This window comes from Ovis canadensis, chromosome 10, assembly GCF_042477335.2.
Source record: "Ovis canadensis isolate MfBH-ARS-UI-01 breed Bighorn chromosome 10, ARS-UI_OviCan_v2, whole genome shotgun sequence".
Lineage (NCBI taxonomy): Eukaryota > Metazoa > Chordata > Mammalia > Artiodactyla > Bovidae > Ovis > Ovis canadensis.
The window spans coordinates 29,107,647-29,126,795 of NC_091254.1; the positions used below are offsets into that span (position 1 = coordinate 29,107,647).

At 40.4% G+C, this 19,149-nt stretch overlaps 1 protein-coding gene across 9 annotated transcripts in view; it reads right to left on the reverse strand.

The window, feature by feature from the left end:
• Nucleotides 1-283: 283 nt before the first annotated feature.
• TSC22D1 (TSC22 domain family member 1) overlaps nucleotides 284-19,149 on the reverse strand; it is a 120,006-nt gene continuing 101,140 nt past the window's right edge. For 7 of the 9 annotated variants that reach the window (XM_070292525.1, XM_069601272.1, XM_069601267.1 and 4 more), the window contains 2 exons: nucleotides 2,838-2,889; nucleotides 284-1,670 (listed from right to left, as the gene is read on the reverse strand). In XM_070292525.1, coding sequence (XP_070148626.1) covers nucleotides 1,413-1,670; nucleotides 2,838-2,840 — 261 coding nt within the window. In that variant the 5' untranslated portion in view covers nucleotides 2,841-2,889 and the 3' untranslated portion in view covers nucleotides 284-1,412. Of the gene's footprint in view, nucleotides 1,671-2,837; nucleotides 2,890-3,294; nucleotides 5,043-19,149 lie in introns of those variants that run through there. The other 2 variants (XM_069601274.1, XM_069601277.1) reach the window with 2 other exon arrangements.

The following is a 19,149-nucleotide window of genomic DNA, read 5'->3' on the forward strand; positions in this document are numbered from 1 at the left end:
AGATTTCTCTCAGCTCCCTCGCATCAGCTGTGAATGGGGAACGCGGCTTGTCCAGGTCACACAACCAGTCTCAAGGACCAAGCTCTTGCCTCCTTGTCTCTTCCCTTACTCCCTGAAAGAACTCAATGTCAGATTCCTTATGTTTCTCCAGTCAAACCATGAGCATCACTACTTTGCCCAACCCTTTCACCCCCCTTCAGAATTTCACCAAATTGTTTTAACTTGGCCTGGAAAGAGTTGTGGAAATGACTACCATTACATTAACACTGTAACGTAGAAACACTTGTTTATCAACATTTTGTATGCTTTATTGAAAGTTGACAAGTGCAACAGTTAAATACAGTGACACCTTACAACTGTGTAGAGAACATGCACAGAAACATATGCAGGTAACTACTATACAGGTAATATGCAGAAACCCCTACTGGGAAATCCATTAGCTAGAACTCTGCATTTTTCAAAGTATTCAACCAGTTCAATCAAGGATTTCAGTGAACAGGGAGCGACTTCAAGATACTCAGCAGCTAGAAGATTGCAGATTACACAAAGTGACTAACTGTGCCAAATTCTTAAAATCTCTTTAGGGAGGTGTGTTTTGCTTCATGGGTTTTTCACGGAGATCGCTATATAAAAGACAATCCACACCTCTTCAGACAGCCAATGAAACATCTAAATTGCAATCTGTACAACCTAAATAGTAGTTACAGTCCTCTATTGTACAAAATAGTTACACTACATACACAAATATACAATAAGCAAAACAACCTTCATGGTAAGAGAGCTTAGGTCCCAGCTACCTGTCACCATTTAGTCACGCTAATAGTTTTGTGTCACTGTTTCGGAAAGAGGCACAGTACGATTTTTTTTTTTAATGGAGTCTGGTGACAGTCGTCGTTTGTACAATGAACTATGTTTTCCCCTCATCTTAGGTGAGACTAAGCTTCACTCTTGACCTTCACCCCCCTTTCCAGTTCCTCTCGGGGGAGGAGAGGAAAGTCCAGCGGCAAGCTCCTCTGCTTTGGAACCCCATGGAGTACACTACTGTGCAAGCAGGAAGAACTCTTGGAGGTGGGGGGGAGTGGGGAGCAGGGGCGGGGAGTGGAAAGGCACAACAGCTCCTCAGAATGAATGAAACCACTTCTCACGGTTCTGCCAAGCTGCATGAGGTCCCAGTATATCCATGCTAATTCTCTGATTAACCTTTAACTCACCCAACTAAGCAATTTCTTCAAGCCGAAAGCATATGAGTGTTTAATACTGGAAAAAAGAGAAAATGGCATATGTCAGTCTCACGTCTCTTTTGCAGCGAGCAATGAAATGGGTGACGGTGGGGGCGGACCCCTCCCCTAGTACATCTTCTCAGGTCTGTTCAGTTCAGACCACAGCAGCCAGTTCTTCGGGGGCCGAGATGGCTACGCAGTTGGTCCTGAGCCCTGGGATGCTGGCTGGGCCGGGGGCTGTGTGGTCCCCTGTGGCTGTGTGGTGGCAGGGGGCGAGCCAGTCTGCAGCTGGGCCTGGAACTGGGCAAGCTGCTCGGGACTGGCCAGTGTCTTCAGCAGATTGTTCTCCTGCTCCAGCTGGGAATTTTTCTCTATGAGTTCCTTGATCTGTTCCTTGAGGACCTCCACTTCCTCTCTAACTGCATACATCAAATGGCTTTTCACCAGATCCTGAAAGGGAGAGAAGGAAGCGGGGTGGGGGAGAAAGGTTTAACGTTCTATTGACTGTTTCCCGGACTCTGAATTGTTAAAACATTTTGCAAGTCTCTCCCTAACCACTGACATATCCTGCCTTTAGAGATTCATTTAACAGGCTCCAGGGGAAAAAGACGGAATACCACCCTAACTGTACAATACTTCAGTTTAACGTATAAGTGATCAAGGTTTTGCTTTCCTTGCAGCTGTTGGCCAGGAGTGCCTACGCTCAGGTTTCCTATTCGAGATGGCAAAACGCAGCCGGGCTCCAGCTCGGTGCAGAAAAAAGCCGGGCCCAGGGATGTCCAGCCCCGAGCAACGGGAGCCACGACCCCGCCCCCAAGCCCCTCCCTCCGCCCGCTGGACCGCCTCCCTCAGCACCGGCTGCAGCCAGTTCCTACAGAGCGTGTTGCCGCATTTTCCTCCCCCCACCCCCCCTTTTCGTGATTAAGCTGACATCACAGAAACCTGGGCAGCCGTCGCAGCCAATGGGCGCTCGAGTTATTTATAGCTCCGAATTAAAGGTTCGGAGTTTGCCTAGCAACAGTGGGCAGAGAATCCCGTGAGAAGAGCCACAGGCGCTGCTCCAATAACAAAGAACGGCCAAGGCGGAAATAAAAAATGGGAGAAATCCAGGCGCAGGCTGAGACGGCGAAACTTTTCTCCGGCTCTTCTTCATTGTGCAGGAGCCTCCACCACTGGGGATCCGTTTGGCCCTGTGGAGGAGGCTCCTTCCCGAGACCCCCCCACTTCTGGGGCCCTCCCCGCTCCCGGCTCCGCGGTAAACCTTAGGATCCCTAGGAAAGCCACATCACTAGCGATGTGCCCGAGACCAAAGGACACGCTGGGCCAGCGCTTTCCCAGCAATTCCCCAGCAAAAAAGGGGCAGGCACCTCCGCCAAAATCGATGGTTGTTTGAAATCGGTCCTGGAAAGAACATCAAATACCCGCAGGGTCCCTTTCTCTCTCCTTAGCAGACCCGGTATGTGGCTTCATACTGGCAGAATAGAGACAGTGCCGGCATTTCTAAATGTATGGAGAGCAGTCATCATCTTCTATAGATGCGCTCCTTTCATCCCAAGACACCCTGCATTTTGTACTGTGCCCACATTTAGTACAAACGATTTTTAAAACAGTACATACCATAGCTTGCTCGATTTTGTTGTCAATAGCTACCACACTTGCACCAGATGAGCTGAAAAAGAGAAGGAAAAAAAAAATCAATAAATGAGATATTTTTTTCCTATCCCAGACAAAAAGAATTCCTTAATTCTGTGGTGTTACTAACATCATTTTCTGAACATTCTTTAATGCTATGTAACATATCACCCTCCAGAAAACACCAGCCACTCTCTTCCTAACGAATATCCAGACATTTCCCTATTTTAGTGAGCCACAAAGGCTAAATTACATAATGTGGTTAAACACTGCTCTGGCCAGACCTGCAAAAACAAGGCTATTCGGAACATTTCAAAAAGCAACATCCATGTCACCGTAGCCTCTCAGCAATGGACAAAGGAATTCGCCGGGCTATCTTTCACCTGCATTATTACAAGGATCTCACGAGTAAATTTTTAAAAGTATCCCAGCCGACATTTACCTATTGTCAAGTCTCACAGAGGCGTTTTCGGTCCCGAGCAACGATGACAAGAAAGAAATTGAAAAATGTCTCAGTTGGTAAACTCCTAGATCCATCGCCACTGGTCTACACCATTGGGATTTCATGCAATTGCAGCCAAAAACACCCTCGCAGGAAAAAAAAAAAAAAAGAGGGAATACTAGCCGCCTGGTTGGGGCTAGATAAAAATCTTCTAGCTTTACTTAGCTCAGGGAGAAACAGAAACGGCGGCACTAATTGAAAGAAGCCCGGCTTCTGGGGCTTGGAGATTCCAGGAAGACGCAGATCCCACTGCTGGGCGGAGAACGCTCCCTAGTCAGCAGCCGGGCTCCACTAGGCTCTAGTCTAGGGCTCCCAGTCTCAGTGCAAAATATATGCAGGAAAGAGCAACGCCGATTGGCCAGTGCGCCGCTGGATCCGCCCCCTTCTCCCTTTCCCGCCCTCCTCCCGCTTCCCCGCCCCCTCCCCACCCCCACCCCGCCCCCAGCCTCCCCACCGGCTCCTCGGGTGGGCTGGCACAGGCCGCAGCCTCAGGGGCTGAGAAGCGGGCCGCAGGGGCCTCCAAGATCAAGGAAAAACCGAGCAGTGCTCAGGCGGAAAACGCCGAGGGGTCCTGAAAATGCGATTAGGGCTCCGCACGTGCTTACGTTTAAGGGAGTCAGACCCCGTCCCTGGAGCTGCCTGTCCCTGTGGCTGCCGAACGGCGAAAGCTGCTTATTTGCAACCAGAACCGTCTGAGCTACTGGGCATGCCCAGTCCCAGCACTTAAAGACTCGCAGGAGCTGGAGTATCTCGATTTCAATTATCTCTTTGTAACAGGCAGCAGTAATTGGAGGACTTTAAGGGTGGTTTTATTTATAAAGATAACTATATTGTAATAATACTTTTTTTTAAGCTAGTGAATTTTAGAGGAAAAAAGTCTTATTTCCTTTTTGAGAGATTCTGCCTTTCTATGAGTTTATCAATTATGTGTAGAAACAAAAAACAGTATAGTCTTTGCTACACATATATAAATTGAGGCCAAAAGGAATCTACCAGATGAAATGAGATCTCAAAAGTTCCCATTGCCATAAACCTTAAAATTGCATTTCCTTCCGTGTATAGCTGGGGGGGGAGGGGGGTGGGTAAAGAAAAACCCCACAGGTTGAATCCTTCCTGCTGCTGCTAAGTCACTTCAGTCGTGTCCAACTCTGTGCGACCCCATAGACAGCAGCCCAACAGGCTCCCCGTCCCCGGGATTCTCCAGGCAAGAACACTGGAGTGGGTTGCCATTTCCTTTTCCAATGCATGGAAGTGAAAAGTGAGAGTGAAGTCGCTCAGTCGTGTCCGAGACTCTTAGCGACCCCATGGACTGCAGCCCACCAGGCTCCTCCGCCCATGGGATTTTCCAGGCAAGAGGATTGGAGTGCTTCCTACATACATCTATTTTCACTTTTAAGTGAAAGTTTTTAGATGTTAAGTGCAATTTCTGTAAGAGTCAGTCCTTTGAGCCTTCTTACATCAGCAGAACTGAGATACTGTAAAGTCTGTATGTCAACGTTATAGCCACACTGACCAAATAATTCCCTTCTCTAAACCAAAATTAAAAGATCTGAGTGTGAAAAAGCTTAACCCGTTACATAATTTTCTTCTATTAACTTAAAATATTTGTAAGAATGTACCAACTGAGCTTAAAGTTTATACTATAAGTCTAAGGCCTTAGGGTCACTTGATTATTATAGGTTATAAACAGCTGGCAATTCAGTGTTTAAGAAGGTACATTTAAGCCTCTACAATACTGCCCTCTAATGGCATAATCCTATAAAAACAGAAACAAAAAACTTCAATACTAAAGACTTTCAAATAAGCAAATTGTATCATCACAAATAATTCCAACATAAAACTTGACCACAGAACATATATAGGTATGTATTCTATTTACACACACACACACACACACATATGGTCTTTCCTCTCTCAAACATTCTCTCTTAAGCAGAATCCTTTAATTTAGCAAATTTTAAGTTGCTAGTGGAGCCTCTTAGTCTTCGTAGTTGACCCAATGTTGGCAGAGTGTGTTTGGTTTTAGACACTGTCCAAAATGGTTAGGTACCAAATCTGGTGAATGTGGAAGCTGATGAAAGGGCAATTAATTCTCCTTGGGGTTAAAACACCAAGGCAGTATCATTCTTTGTCATTGTAAGGTTTATATTGTTCTCTAAACTTTAAAGCTTTGCTTTTGAATAACAAATGATATTCAAGTGCTATTCAAATATGTGTTGGCATATTTATAATTTACAAAAATTATATATTATGATACAAATTTATTTTCAAAAGGAAAACAGTAAGTAGAAGCTCAAAAATCACTATTTGGGAAGCAGATATGTGGTCTGTATGTCTATGAATCTAGGCACAATTATTATTTACTACATTATAGTTTCTATATATTTTTAAAGTTACATACATACACACACAAACCCACATATGGTCTTTCCTCTCTCAAACATTCTCTCTTAAGCAGAATCCTTTACTTTAGGAAATTTTAAGTTGCTAAGTTGCTAGTTATCATTATGTGATTAAGTCACTTACAAATTTAAATGGAACGTCAACTACACAGGAAAAAGTAAAGCATCGCTTAAGTTGTAAAAAGAGCTTAAAAAAAACCAAAACTCTAAGATCATATATAGAAAAGAATTTTAAATTCCCACTTGTTTAAGAAGATTAATAAATTAACTGAATTTTATTTATTCGTGATGTTCTTGAAAATAGAAAGTTACAAGCTGGTCATGTTTTCATTTCATTCATTCCAACTGATCATCCACGTATTAACCTAATAGAAGCCAATATCCGAACTGCAGTCTGTTTACCCGATATCTCTACAGTGGGACATTACGGTCATCACCAACACTTCGCTATTTTAGACACACTTGCAAGAAACATCCTTGCACATATACCCTTGAACATCTGTAATATATTTCTGGAGAATCTGCTGGGAAAAAAGATAATTAGAAATCTATTTCTTTTCCTATCTTTTCTATAAATGTACTGCTGCTGCGAAGTCACTTCAGTCGTGTCCGACTCTGTGCGACCCCATAGATGGCAGCCTACCAAGCTCCTCCGTCCCTGGGATTCTCCAGGCAAGAATACTGGAGTGGGTTGCCATTTCCTTCTCCAATGAATGAAAGTGAAAAGGGAAAGTAAAGTCGCTCAGTCGTGCCTGACTCTCAGAGACCCCATGGACTGCAGCCCGCCAGGCTCCTCCGTCCATGGGATTTTTCAGGCAAGAGTACTGGAGTAGGGTGCCATTGCTTTCTCTGATAAATGTGCTAGGTTCCTTTAAGAAAGATTTTCTTTTTAATTAGAGAAAAAATGTTAATCTCTATGAATGTTATACCTTTTGTTAGATTTGTTAAGTCTGACTTTCTTTTTTTTGACTTTTTATTCTGTACACACACACACACGTGCAACTGATTGATGATGATGTGACAGTTTCAGGTGAATAGCAAAGAGACTAAGCCATACATAGACAAACAAGTATCCACTCTCCCTGGGGGAAAGGATGAGGGGAAGGGAGAGTTAGGGAGTTTGGAGTGAACATGTACACAGAGATATATTTAAAATGTATACCCTACAAGGACCTACTGTATAGAGCATGGAACTCTGCTCAATGTTATGTGGTAGCTTGGATAAGATAGATTTTAAATGGAAAACTAAAAAGACATAATTTCAAAAAGAAGGCAACGAGATTAGAGATCTCTCTAGAGGAGAGTCCACGGGTCAGGAATGTCTGAGGCCCAGAGGACTAAAATTACTTTCCAGCTATTACAGAAAGGTTCTTCCATTTGCAAAATAGAACATCTGTGAGTTTAGTGCCCTGAGTTTAACCAAGGACAGGATAAACACTCGCATGCCTCCAGGAGAGACCCCTGAAGGCATGGATGATACTGGTCCCCTTCAGACACTGGGCAGAGGTCAAGAGGTTTCACTCCAGTGGGGAATCCGATCACAGGAAAAGGCCCAGACCTTTAAGACTGGGTGGTTATCTGTTGTTGACTTTGTTCTGTTCTGTTTTGCCTAAGTGCTTTTTACCTGGATTCAAGTTCAATCACTTCTGCATATTAATAGCACATATGCTAATTCAGTGGCATGTGCTCTTCTTCCAAACTTGATAGGTACAATATAGGTAAAGACCCTGATGCTGGGAAAGATTGAGGGCTAGAGGAGAAGGGGGAGGCAGAGGATGAGACGGTTGGACGGCATCACTGACTCGATGGACATGAGTTTGAGTAAACCCCAGGAGTTGGCGATGGACAGGGAGGCCTGGCGTGCTGCAGTCCACGGGGTCACAGAGTCAAACAGGACTTAGTGACTAAACAACAGCAACAACAATATAGGTACAGTTGGTGACCCACCACTCACACAAGATAACCTGTTTGTCCCTCTATCCAAACTCCTTGCAAATCTAAACTGACTGCCGCAGAAGAGGCTAAAGCACAGAACCCCGAGCTTGACCAAACAGCTGTTGTCTATGGACTGCTCGCCACCTTCCCTTTCTGGTCCACTCTCACTAGGTGCTGGGGGTCATTTTACCAGGTTTAGCAAATGAAACTACAGGACTCCAAGTTAAAGCTGAATTGCAGATAAACCACGAATAATGTTTTATTGTTGGGGTCCTGCACACTGTTGGAACAAGAAAGAATGTCAAAAAAATTAAGAAAAATTCAACCGTACTTTAAATTTCCTTGATTTCCATTGAAAAGATAGAAGATAAAGCTGAGAAAATCTTCCCCAAAACAACAGAACAAAAGAAACAGAGATGGAAACATGAGATACAAGACACTAAACGGGTCCATCTAGGAGGAGGGCCAAGAGCAAAACAGAGTGAATTCCAAAAACAGAGACCAGAGGGATGGCAATTACCAAAGAAATAATTTGAGAGTATGTCCAGAACTGAAGGGTGCAAGTCTCCTGATTATATGAGATGACCAAATGGCGACCGCCATCAATGAAAAGAGCCCTACACCAAAGCACTCATGACAAAACTAAAGATCATTTGGGACAGAGAAAAATCCTAAAAGCTCCCAAACAGAATAAAGCAAGGTACAAACACAGGTACCAGTATCAGAATGGCTGTTCTGGCCACTGGGAAACAATGGAGAAACTGCTTATAAAATTCTAAGAGAGAAAGGTTTTTTACTTGGTGAAATCATTTAAATGTAAACGTATCACAAGAACATTTTCAGATATTTTAGAAACCGAAATGGAGGAGCAAATCAGGGAAAGGGGTTTAAAGCAAGAGGAATAAGTTCTAGAGATTGGCGGTACAACCTTGCACCTGAAATCAATAATACGATGTTGAAAATGTAAAACTTTGAGAGGGTGGGTCTCAGGTTAAGTCTTCTTACCACAATAAAATGAAAATGAAAAAAAAAAAATACATTCCCCCAGAAAGAAAAGATGGCATGAGAAACATGAAGCAGGGACTCAAATGCTAGAGAGGAGGAAGGGAACCAACAGGATAATGAGGGATGCTCCTGGCTGTCCAGTGGTTATGGCTGCAGGGGGCATGGGCTCGATCCGCGGTGCAGGAACTAAGATGCTGCATGATGTAATGAAAAAGCCCAAAAGAGGATGATGGGGAAGGAAATCTGGGGATGGCAGGTGCTAATAAGCAAACCTTAGCAGCAACAGGTATGTAATCGTGGGGGGAAGTGAGAGCCTTTGGGAGGCAGCACTTTGGTGCGAATAAACAGAGACATGATGTAATAGATCCGAGCATTTGTGGGGGGAGGGGGCTAAAGCCAGGTATGAACCAGATCTAATGGAACAACTAAGTAAGTTCAGAGACAGTTTTACAGTTTTGCAGAAATCAAAAGTAAAGGAAAAGAAAAGAATGTTCATAGATAAAACTTGACTATAATAATTCTTAAAATTGTTTTACTGGTTTAACTTTAAAAAGTTAAGGTTACTGGGAAGGTTGTGGGAAGAAGAAATGCATGGTAGGAAAAAACAATGTCTATTAAGAATGGTGTAAAAGTGTTAAATCCTCCTCTACTACGACTTGATTATATAATACCTACAATGCTCTTGACAGAGCAAGAAATAACAGTATAAATATATTATTACATGGACATGTGTGGGTAAATTTGAGAAATTAAAAGTGGCTGCCTGCTGAGGCATAAATTTATGGACTGAAAAAAGGAAATTGCTAACTTTTGTTTCTATTCACTCTATTTTTAGGTATGTACAGGTATTGCTTTGATTAAAAAATATTTTCAAGAGGGAGAATGGGGTCTTCCAAGAGCTGCTCTGCTCCCAGGTTTCAGGTGAGTACTTAGCACAGGTGAGGAAACTGCCTGAGGCTGGGGAAGAGCCAGCAACAGAAGCAGCAGAACAGCTTCTGGAAATCACACAGGGTTGGTGTTGCCACCAGCCTGGGTAAGAAAGAAAAATAAACTTGCAAACACAGGACGCCAGATATTTAGAAGGACAGTGCCGAAGTCATGATGAAAAGTTAGTTCTGGACTGACGGGTGTCTGCCAAGGGGAAAGGGGGTGGGAGAGGGTAAGAGTAGGAATTTGGGGTTAGCAGATGCAAACTATTATATATAGAAAGGGTGAGCAACAAGGTCCGCCTGGATGGCACCGGGAACTGTATTCAGTATCCTATGATAAACCACAATGGAGGAGAATATGAAAAAGAGTGTATATGTGAATAACTGAGTCACTTTGCTGCACAGCAATAATTAACAAAGCACTGTAATTCAACTAGACTTCAATGAAAAATAAAATAGATAAATATACAAGGAAGCTTTGAAAAGATCAAACTGTTTCCAAGTAACTTAATTTTTTCTCGAAATAAGGCTCGGAGATAAACCAATAATTCACGTCTGGCATCCAATGAAAAGTACCAGGCATACAAACAAGCAGGGAGATATGACTCATGATGGGGAGGAAAATCGATCAATCAATATGACCCAGATATGACAGAGATGATATAATTTGTAGACCAGGACACTGAAATTATTATAACCATGTTTTATATGTTCAAGAAAGTACAGGTAAACATTAGCATATTAACTGCTGAAAACCCAATTTACAGGATGAAACATATGATTTGGGAAAAAAGATGGGATTAACAGCAGATTAAACAGGGCAGAAATATTAGTGATATATTAGCAATAGAAACCAAAACAAAATAGAGACAAAACAAAAAAATTAATATTGTTCCATATCATTGAACCGTGGAGCAATTTCAAACAACCAAATAAATCTCTAGTGAAGTCCCTGAAGAAGAGAGGAAGGAAGGGGAAAAATATTTGAGGCAATTATGGCAATTTTCTCCATATTTTATTGAAAAAAATAGATCTAAGAAGCTAAACAAACCTCAAGCAAGAGAACTATGAAGAAAACTGCAGCAAGGTATATCATCATCAAATGGCTTAAAACCAGCGATAGAGATCATCCTAAAAGCTGCCCAGAGGAAAGAACTAGATTATACACAGAGCTACAAAGATGAGACTGGAAGCAGACTTCTGGTTGACAGAAGAGTGTGGCAGCATCTTTCAAGGACTGAGAGGAAATTCTGAAAAGTCTACCAACTTACAAGTCTGTCCCCGATGAAAATATCTGTCAAAAATAAAGATGAGGGACATCCTTGGTGGTCCAGTGGCTGAGACCCTGTGCCCCCAACGCAGAGGCCTGGGTTCAGTCCCTACTCAGGGAACTAGATCTTTCATGCGGTAACGAAAGATCCTGCGTGCTGCAATTGAGACCTGGCACAGCCAAATAAATAAGTATTTAAAAAAAAAAAAAAAGGATGAAATTCTTTTTCAGAAAGCTGGAAGGACTCAATCACTGCCAGGGATAAGAAATTTATCACTATAAGAAATTTTGCACAAAAGAATGAAGAGGGTCAGAAGTGGGAACTATGTAGTTAAACACAAAAATATTTCCCTTAACTATTATTTCTCTTAAAAAAAAATTATATCTCTTTAAAAAAATAACTGACTGTTTAAAGCAAAATTAGTAACAGTATGGAAGTGAAGAGGGGCTATGTCATACATAGAAGTAAAATGTATGACAAAGTGGAACACAGACCAGGAGGGAAGAAGGAATGGATACTGCTGAACAGTTCTTAGATTACTAACAAGTAGATGTGAACCTTATAGATGGACCCTACAAACTCTGAAGTAATACCTGAAATAACAATACAAAGAGTAATACCTATTAATACTAAGCCAAGAAAGAAGATAAAACGGAATCATTAGAGAAAATACAATCTAAAAGAAGGAGAAAGAAAGAAAAGAGGGCTGAACAAAAAGCAAACCATGAAACAGTACACTTAAACCCTGCAGCAATAATCACATTAAATGTAAATGTTCTCAATTAAGCACCTTACTTAAAAGGTAGAGACTGTTGGATTAGATAAAAAAGCAAGACACAACTACTGCTGGCTTTAAGAAATAATCCTTTAAATATAAAGGCATAAATGGGCAAAATAAGAGAATGGAAGAAGATCCTCTGTGTTAAAATAATCAGATGCTGAATGCTGAAAAGGCTACATTTTTCAGACCAAGTAGACTGCAAAGCTAAATCATTTCCTAATGAATAAAAGGATCAATTTATCAAGAGGTCATAAAAATCCTAAGTGTTTAAACACTGATAACAGAGCTTCAAACTGTATTAAGCAAAAACTGATAGAACTGTAAGGAGAAATTTAAAAAATCCAAAACTGTAGTTTTCAACAATCCTCAGTAACTGAAAGACAGTAAACAGAAAATAAGAATACTGAACACTTGAGTATCTGTCAAGCACTTGACCTAACTGGTTTTTGTAGAACATTCCATCCAGGAGCAGCAGACTACACATTCATTTCAAGCACACATGGCATTTTTACCAGGAGAGACCACATTCTGAGCCACAAAACAAGTCTCAATAAATTTAAAAGAATTCAAATCATACAAAGCATGCTGTATACACATATTGGAATTGAATTAGAAATCAATGACAGAAAATTAATTGGAGAATCTCCAAATATTTGGAAATAACGCATACCTAAATAACCTATGGAGGTCAAATAAAAGGGAAATTGGGAAATATTTTGAACTGAGGAAAAAAAACATAGCATATTACATTTATTTTAATAAATACAACAACTTAGATATAATGAACAAATTCTTAGAAAAACAAAAACTACCAAAACTCACTTCAGGAGAGACAGCTAACCTACCTAAATGGTCTCCTTTAAAACTTAATTTGTAATTTAAAATCTTCCTATGCCAAAACCCTCAGGCCCAGATGGTTTGTTTCACTGGTAAACATTTCAGGAAGAAATAATACCTATTCTATACAAACTCTCTTCCAGAACACTAAAGAGAAGAAAATACTTCCCAACTCATTCTACAAGGCCAGCATGACCCTAATACTAAAATCAGGCAATGATGCTATAAAAAAAAGAGAAGATAGCTATAGACCAATAGCCCTACTGAACAGAGATACTAAAATTCTTCAAAAAGTTTTGGTGATAACCCTGTATGCGAGACAGCAAAAGAGACACAGATGTATACAACAGTCTTTTGGACTCTGTGGGAGAGGGAGAGGGTGGGATGATTTGGGAGAATGGCATTGAAACATGTATAATATCATATAAGAAATGAATCGCAAGTCCAGGTTCAGTGCAGGATACAGGATGCTTGGGGCTGGTGCACTGGGATGACCCAGAGGGATGGTATGGAGAGGGAGGAGGGAGGGGAGTTCAGGATGGGGAACACGTGTATACCTGTGGCGGATTCATGTTGATGTATGGCAAAACCAATACAATATTGTAAAGTAATTAGCCTCCAACTAAAATAAGTAAATTTAAATTTAAAAAGTTTTGGCAACTTGACACCAGTTATATAATCAGGACCAAATAGCATTTATTCTGAGAAGGCAAGGTAAACATCTGAAAATCAATATGATTCACTGTATGATTTAGTCAACAGACTAAAGAAAAATTACATGGTCATCTCAATTGAGGCAGGAAAAAGCAATCTGACAAAATTCAACATCCATTAATAATAATAAAAAAAAAACTCTCAGCAAAATAGGAACTGAAGTTCTTCAACCTAATAAAAACCATTCAGTTCACATCACACTTAACAATATAAGAATGAATGCTTTCCTCCTACGATTGGGAAAAAAGGCAAGAATGGCCAATCTCAGCAATACTATTCAATATGACACTGGAGGTAATAGTAACGGGCAGGCAATAAGGCAAAAAAAAAAAAAAAAAAAAGGAAGAAAGACCAAAAGAATGGATATCCAGATTAAAAAGAAAAAAATAAAACTGTCCTATTAACAGATAATATGATTGTCTTTTCAGGTGGTGCTAGAGGTGAAGAACCCGCCTGCCGATGCAAGAGACTAAGAGACTCAAGTTTGAACCCTGGGTCAGGAAGCTCCCCTGGAAGAGGGCATGGCAACCCACTCCAGTATTCTTGCCTGGAGAATCTCATGGACAGAGGAGCCTGGCGAGCTGCACAGTCCATAGGGTAGCAATGAGTTGGACATGACTAAGGCAACTTAGCACAACATTGCCTATACAGAAAATCCCTAAGAATGCATAAAAAAAACTACAGGAACTAACAATAAGCATGTTTACCCAAGTCATGGGATATAAGTTCAATCAGAAAAATCAACTGTATTCCCACATACTAGCATAAACAATTAAACGCTGATATTTTTAAAATTCCATTTACAATAATAAAAACACATGAAATAGGTGTAAAATCTAACAAAATACGTATAAAATCTGTATGCTGAAAACTAAGAAATGCTGACAAAAGAAATCCAAGACTTTCTGTAAAGTTACTCTTGTCAGGATAGTATGGTGTTGGTAAAAGGACAGATGTTCAGAGCGATGGAATAGAACAGAAAGGTTAAGAGACAGTCTCATGCATCTATGGAAACTGATTTGACAAAGATGTAAAACTGACTCCGTGCAGAAAGATAATATTTTCAACAAACAGTACTGAAACAACTAGATGCATATGAAAAAACAAAACTCAATTTGACCCATTCCTCTTCACCACATGAAATATCGACTTAAAACAGACCACAGACTTAAATGTAAAATCTCAAACTATAATTCCTTGGGACCCTGGGTTAGGCAAAGATTTCTTACATATGGTACAAGAAGCACCATCCATAAAAGAGAAAAAAAAATCAATAAACTAGACTTTATTAACATGGAGAATTTTGGTTCTTTGAAAGACACGGTTACAAGAATGAAAATATAACTATAGACTGTAATTAAATATTGCCAGCCACACATCTGATAAAGGGCTTATATCTAGATATATAGAGAATTCTTAAAACTCAATAGCAAGGAAACAACCCAATTTTTTTAAAAAATGGACAACACTTTATCAAAGAAGATGAAGATTGGTAAATAGCACATGAAAAAATGTTAAACATTATTAATTATTACAGAAATGCAAACTAAATAATGAGATACAGCAACATAATTCCCTTCTCCAGGGGATCTTCCCGACCCAGGGATTGAATCCCAGGTCTCCTGCATTGCAGGCAGATTCTTTATCATCCGAGCCACCAGGGAAGCCCCAATGAGATATCAAAGGGGGGAAATCTTTTAAAAAGCTAACCTAAAAATATCAACTGCTGATGAGGCTGCAGAGCAGTTGGAATGCTCATGTATTGATGGCAGGAATGCAAAATGGTATAACCGCTTTGCAAAACAGTTCAGGAGTTGCTTATAAAGTTAGACTCATTCTCCATAAAACCCAATAATCCCAGTCTAAGTTAGTGAGTGCGTGCTAAGTCGCTTCAGTCATGTCCAGCTCTTTGCAACCATATGGACAGAGAAGCCTGCCGGGCTACAGTCTGCCAGGCTTCTCTGTCCATGGGTTTCTCCAGGCAAGAATACTGGAGTGGGTTGCCATGCCTTCCTCCAGGGGATCTTCCCAACCCAGGGATCAAACCTGTATCTCCTGTGGCTCTTTGCATTGCAGGCAGATTCCTTACTGCTAAGCCACCAAGGAAGCCCTTTGTCATAATCGCTCAAAAGTGGAAACAACCCAAATGTCATTCAACTGCAGAATGGATAAACAAATCATGGTACACCTATACCATGGAATACTACTCAGCCACAACAAGAAATTAAGTACTGATACACACAGGAACACGAATGAATCTCAAATATATTACGGTTAAGAAAAGACAAACCTATGGGGACAAAAAACAAACAGACAAACAAACAAACCAGATCAGAAGTTGCCAAAGCCTTGGGGTAAGAGAGGAGAGGTTTTTGTAGAAGATGGAACTGTTTCATTTCTTGATTGTGGTGATGGTATAACCACTGTTTGTGTTTGTCAAAACTTGTAGAACTGTGTACTAAAGAGAGAAACTTTACTGTATGTAAATCACACTTTAAAAAAATGAAAGAATAGTGGCTAGGTAGCAGCCAAGAGGATAAAAAAAAGGAACAGCTAATATTTTTCTCTATTAATTCTACCTGATCTTTATAAATGCATGTGTATTTTTTTATTGTGGTAAAACACATATAACCTAAAATTTATCAACTTAATCATCTTAAGTGTACAGTTCGGTATTGTTAAGAGTATATACCTTGTTGTAAAACAGATCTCTACAACTTTTTCTTCTAGCAAGTCTGAAACCATGCATATTAAATAATTCCCCACACCCATCCCCCACCCGGGCCCCAGTAATCATCATGCTACTGTTTCTATGAATTTACTTCTCTAGTTACCTATGCATGTATTTTGACTAAAAATATTTTAAAGTAAAAGCAAAGAGTTAAAAAAAAAAGCTACTAAAAAGTTATAATACAAGGACTTGAATACTTTCACTGACCAGAACTAAAAAAAAAATGTCTATTTCAGAACTAACTGCTCTATAATTATTTGAAATGTATTATTGGGCTTGAATTTTAAACTACAATTTTGCTTTGTCTTAAAGCTATCAAATTTGTTGGTAATTAACCTGCAGAAGAACAGAGGTATATTGATATTACAGGTTTCCTAAATCCCATATGAGGATTAGAAGACTCAACAAATTACTTGCTCAGAGGAAGAATTTCAAAAATCCTAACAAAATACTAGCAAATTTAAACTAACCTTTTATTTATTTATACACACACATAAGGCTCTCTATAAATATATTTTTCCTGTCTCTTTCTGTATATTTTCTCTCTAAATATGTACAATTACTTTTAAATTAAAGTTCTAGAAGCAATCTCTGGTTCTTCCATACCTGTCTGCACATGCCTCTCTATATATAATTTGTTTTATTTAATGTAACTATCTTTTTAAGATTTTTTTTGATGTGGATCATTCTTAAAGTCTTTGTTGAATTTGTTACAACATTGCTTCTGTTCTGCATCTGTTTTTTGGCCCTAGGGCACGTGGGATCTTGGCTCCCTGACCAGGAACTAAACCTGCACCCTCTGCACGGGAAGGCCTGCACTGGAAGGTGAAGTCTTAACCACTGGATTACCAGGGGAGTCCCTAACATAACTATTAATTCCAAAATGATGCCCTTATGCTAAAAGAGTCAACAGTATTCAAATGATTAACATTCTCTTTTCTCCTTTTTATCGTCATAAAAATAAGCTCCTCAAAGCCAAGCTTCTTCATAAATCACTGCTTTTGCTAAACTGTGGTAGATTATGAAAATCAGAAGCCATGGGCAAAATGGGCATCAAAGATTTTGAAATCAAAAAACATAAAACTCTGAAGAAGTGAGAAGTTACCCTGACTATGATTTGCTATTTCAAGAACCTTGTGCAAGTCTATCAGGAATGAATACTATTTCTATTTTACCTTTGCACAGCTATGGAAAACAGATGCTTCAGGCTCTTCTTTAACTTTTTAAAAGTAACTAGTTACTTTAAGCTATTTTTTAATGTTAATTTTCCTATGATAACAACAATGATAAGCAGTAGAAAAAGAAGAGCCAGTGGGGAGTAATATTAACCATTATTCTGTACACAGAGAACCACCTAGGGCCATTAGAGTCGGTCCTTGGTGATCTTGAAACAAGTAGATGAAGCTCAATTGAGCAGTTTTATTTACAAAGGTGAAGATAAATACTAGAGGATCACATAGCTCCTGAATTTCAAATGCAGACTTAGGTAAACATTAGCAATTGGAAAAGATAATTCTGTGCTAGGGACACTATGTGTTTAATAAATACCTTCTGCTTTGATCAAGGGATGTATTTCCATATTACAGTCTCTCGGAATCCAACTCTGTGACTTCATTGGGCCTGAGGGTTTCTTTTACTGGTCTCTGCAGAATTTTAGAGCTGAAATGGCCCTTAGAGATCATCTAGTTCTAATTTCCTTCTTCTGTAGGTTTAGAAAGTGAAGTTCAAAGACACTGTGTGCTTTGTACAGCGTTTATCTCATCTACTGTAGGATGGGGCAGAGAACCACCTTCTGATTCAATAGAGATCTAAACCAAGGAATATTCATTTAGAGGGGTAGGATGGGGGAGGGCTGGGAGGGAGACACAGAGGGAGGGAATACATGTATGCTGCTGCTGCTGCTGCTAAGTCATTTCAGTCATGTTCGACTCTATGCAACCCCATAGACAGCAAGCAGCCCACCAGGCTCCTCTGTCCACAGGATTCTCCAGGAAAGAACACTGGAGTGGGTTGCCATTTCCAAATATATGTATAGTGAAGTGAAGTTGCTCAGTTATGTCCGACTCTTTGCGACCCCATGGACTGTAGCCTACCAGGCTCCTCTGTCCATGGGATTTTCCAGGCAAGAATACTGGAGCAGGTTGCCATTTCCTTCTCCAGGGGATCTTCCCACCCTGGGATTGAACCCCGGTCTACTGCATTGTAGGCAGATGCTTTACCATCTGAGCTACCAGGGAAGACCAAATATATGTATCAGTTCAGTTCAGTTGCTTAGCTGTGTCTGACTCTTCGCGACCCCATGAATCGCAGCATGCCAGGCCTCCCTGTTCATCATCAACTCCCGCAGTTCACTCAGACTCACGTCCATTGAGTCAGTAATGCCATCCAGCCATCTCATCCTCAGTCGTCCCCTTCTCCTTCTGCCCCCAATCCCTCCCAGCATCAGAGTCTTTTCCAATGAGTCAACTCTTAGCATGAGGTGGCCAAAGTACTGGAGTTTCAGCTTTAGCATCATTCCTTCCAAAGAAATCCCAGGGCTGATCTCCTTCAGAATGGACTGGTTGGATCTCCTTGTAGTCCAAGGGACTCTCAGGAGTCTTCTCCAACACCACAGTTCAAAAGCATCAATTCTTCGGCGCTCAGCCTTCTTCACAGTCCAACTCTCACATCCATACGTGACCACAGGAAAAACCATAGCCTTGACTAGACGGACCTTAGTTGGCAAAGTAATGTCTCTGCTTTTGAATATGCTATCTAGGTTGGTCATAACTTTTCTTCCAAGGAGTAAGCGTCTTTTAATTTCATGGTTGCAATCACCATCTACAGTGATTTTGGAGCCCCCCCCAAAATAAAGTCTGACACTGTTTCCACTGTTTCCCCATCTATTTTCCATGAAGTAACGGGACCAGATGCCATGATCTTCATTTTCTGAATGTTGAGCTTTAAGCCAACTTTTTCACTCTCCTCTTTCACTTTCATCAAGAGGCTTTTTAGTTCCTCTTCACTTTCTGCCATACACATAGCTAATTCAGTTTGTTGTACAGCAGAAACACAACACTGTAAATCAATTATACTTCAATAAAAATAAATTTTAAAAAATTTTAAGTTAAATAGTATAGGAGACAATGATGATACTGAGGAGAAAAAGAATGGAAGTGGGAATGTCCACGATCAGAGAGGATAAATTTCA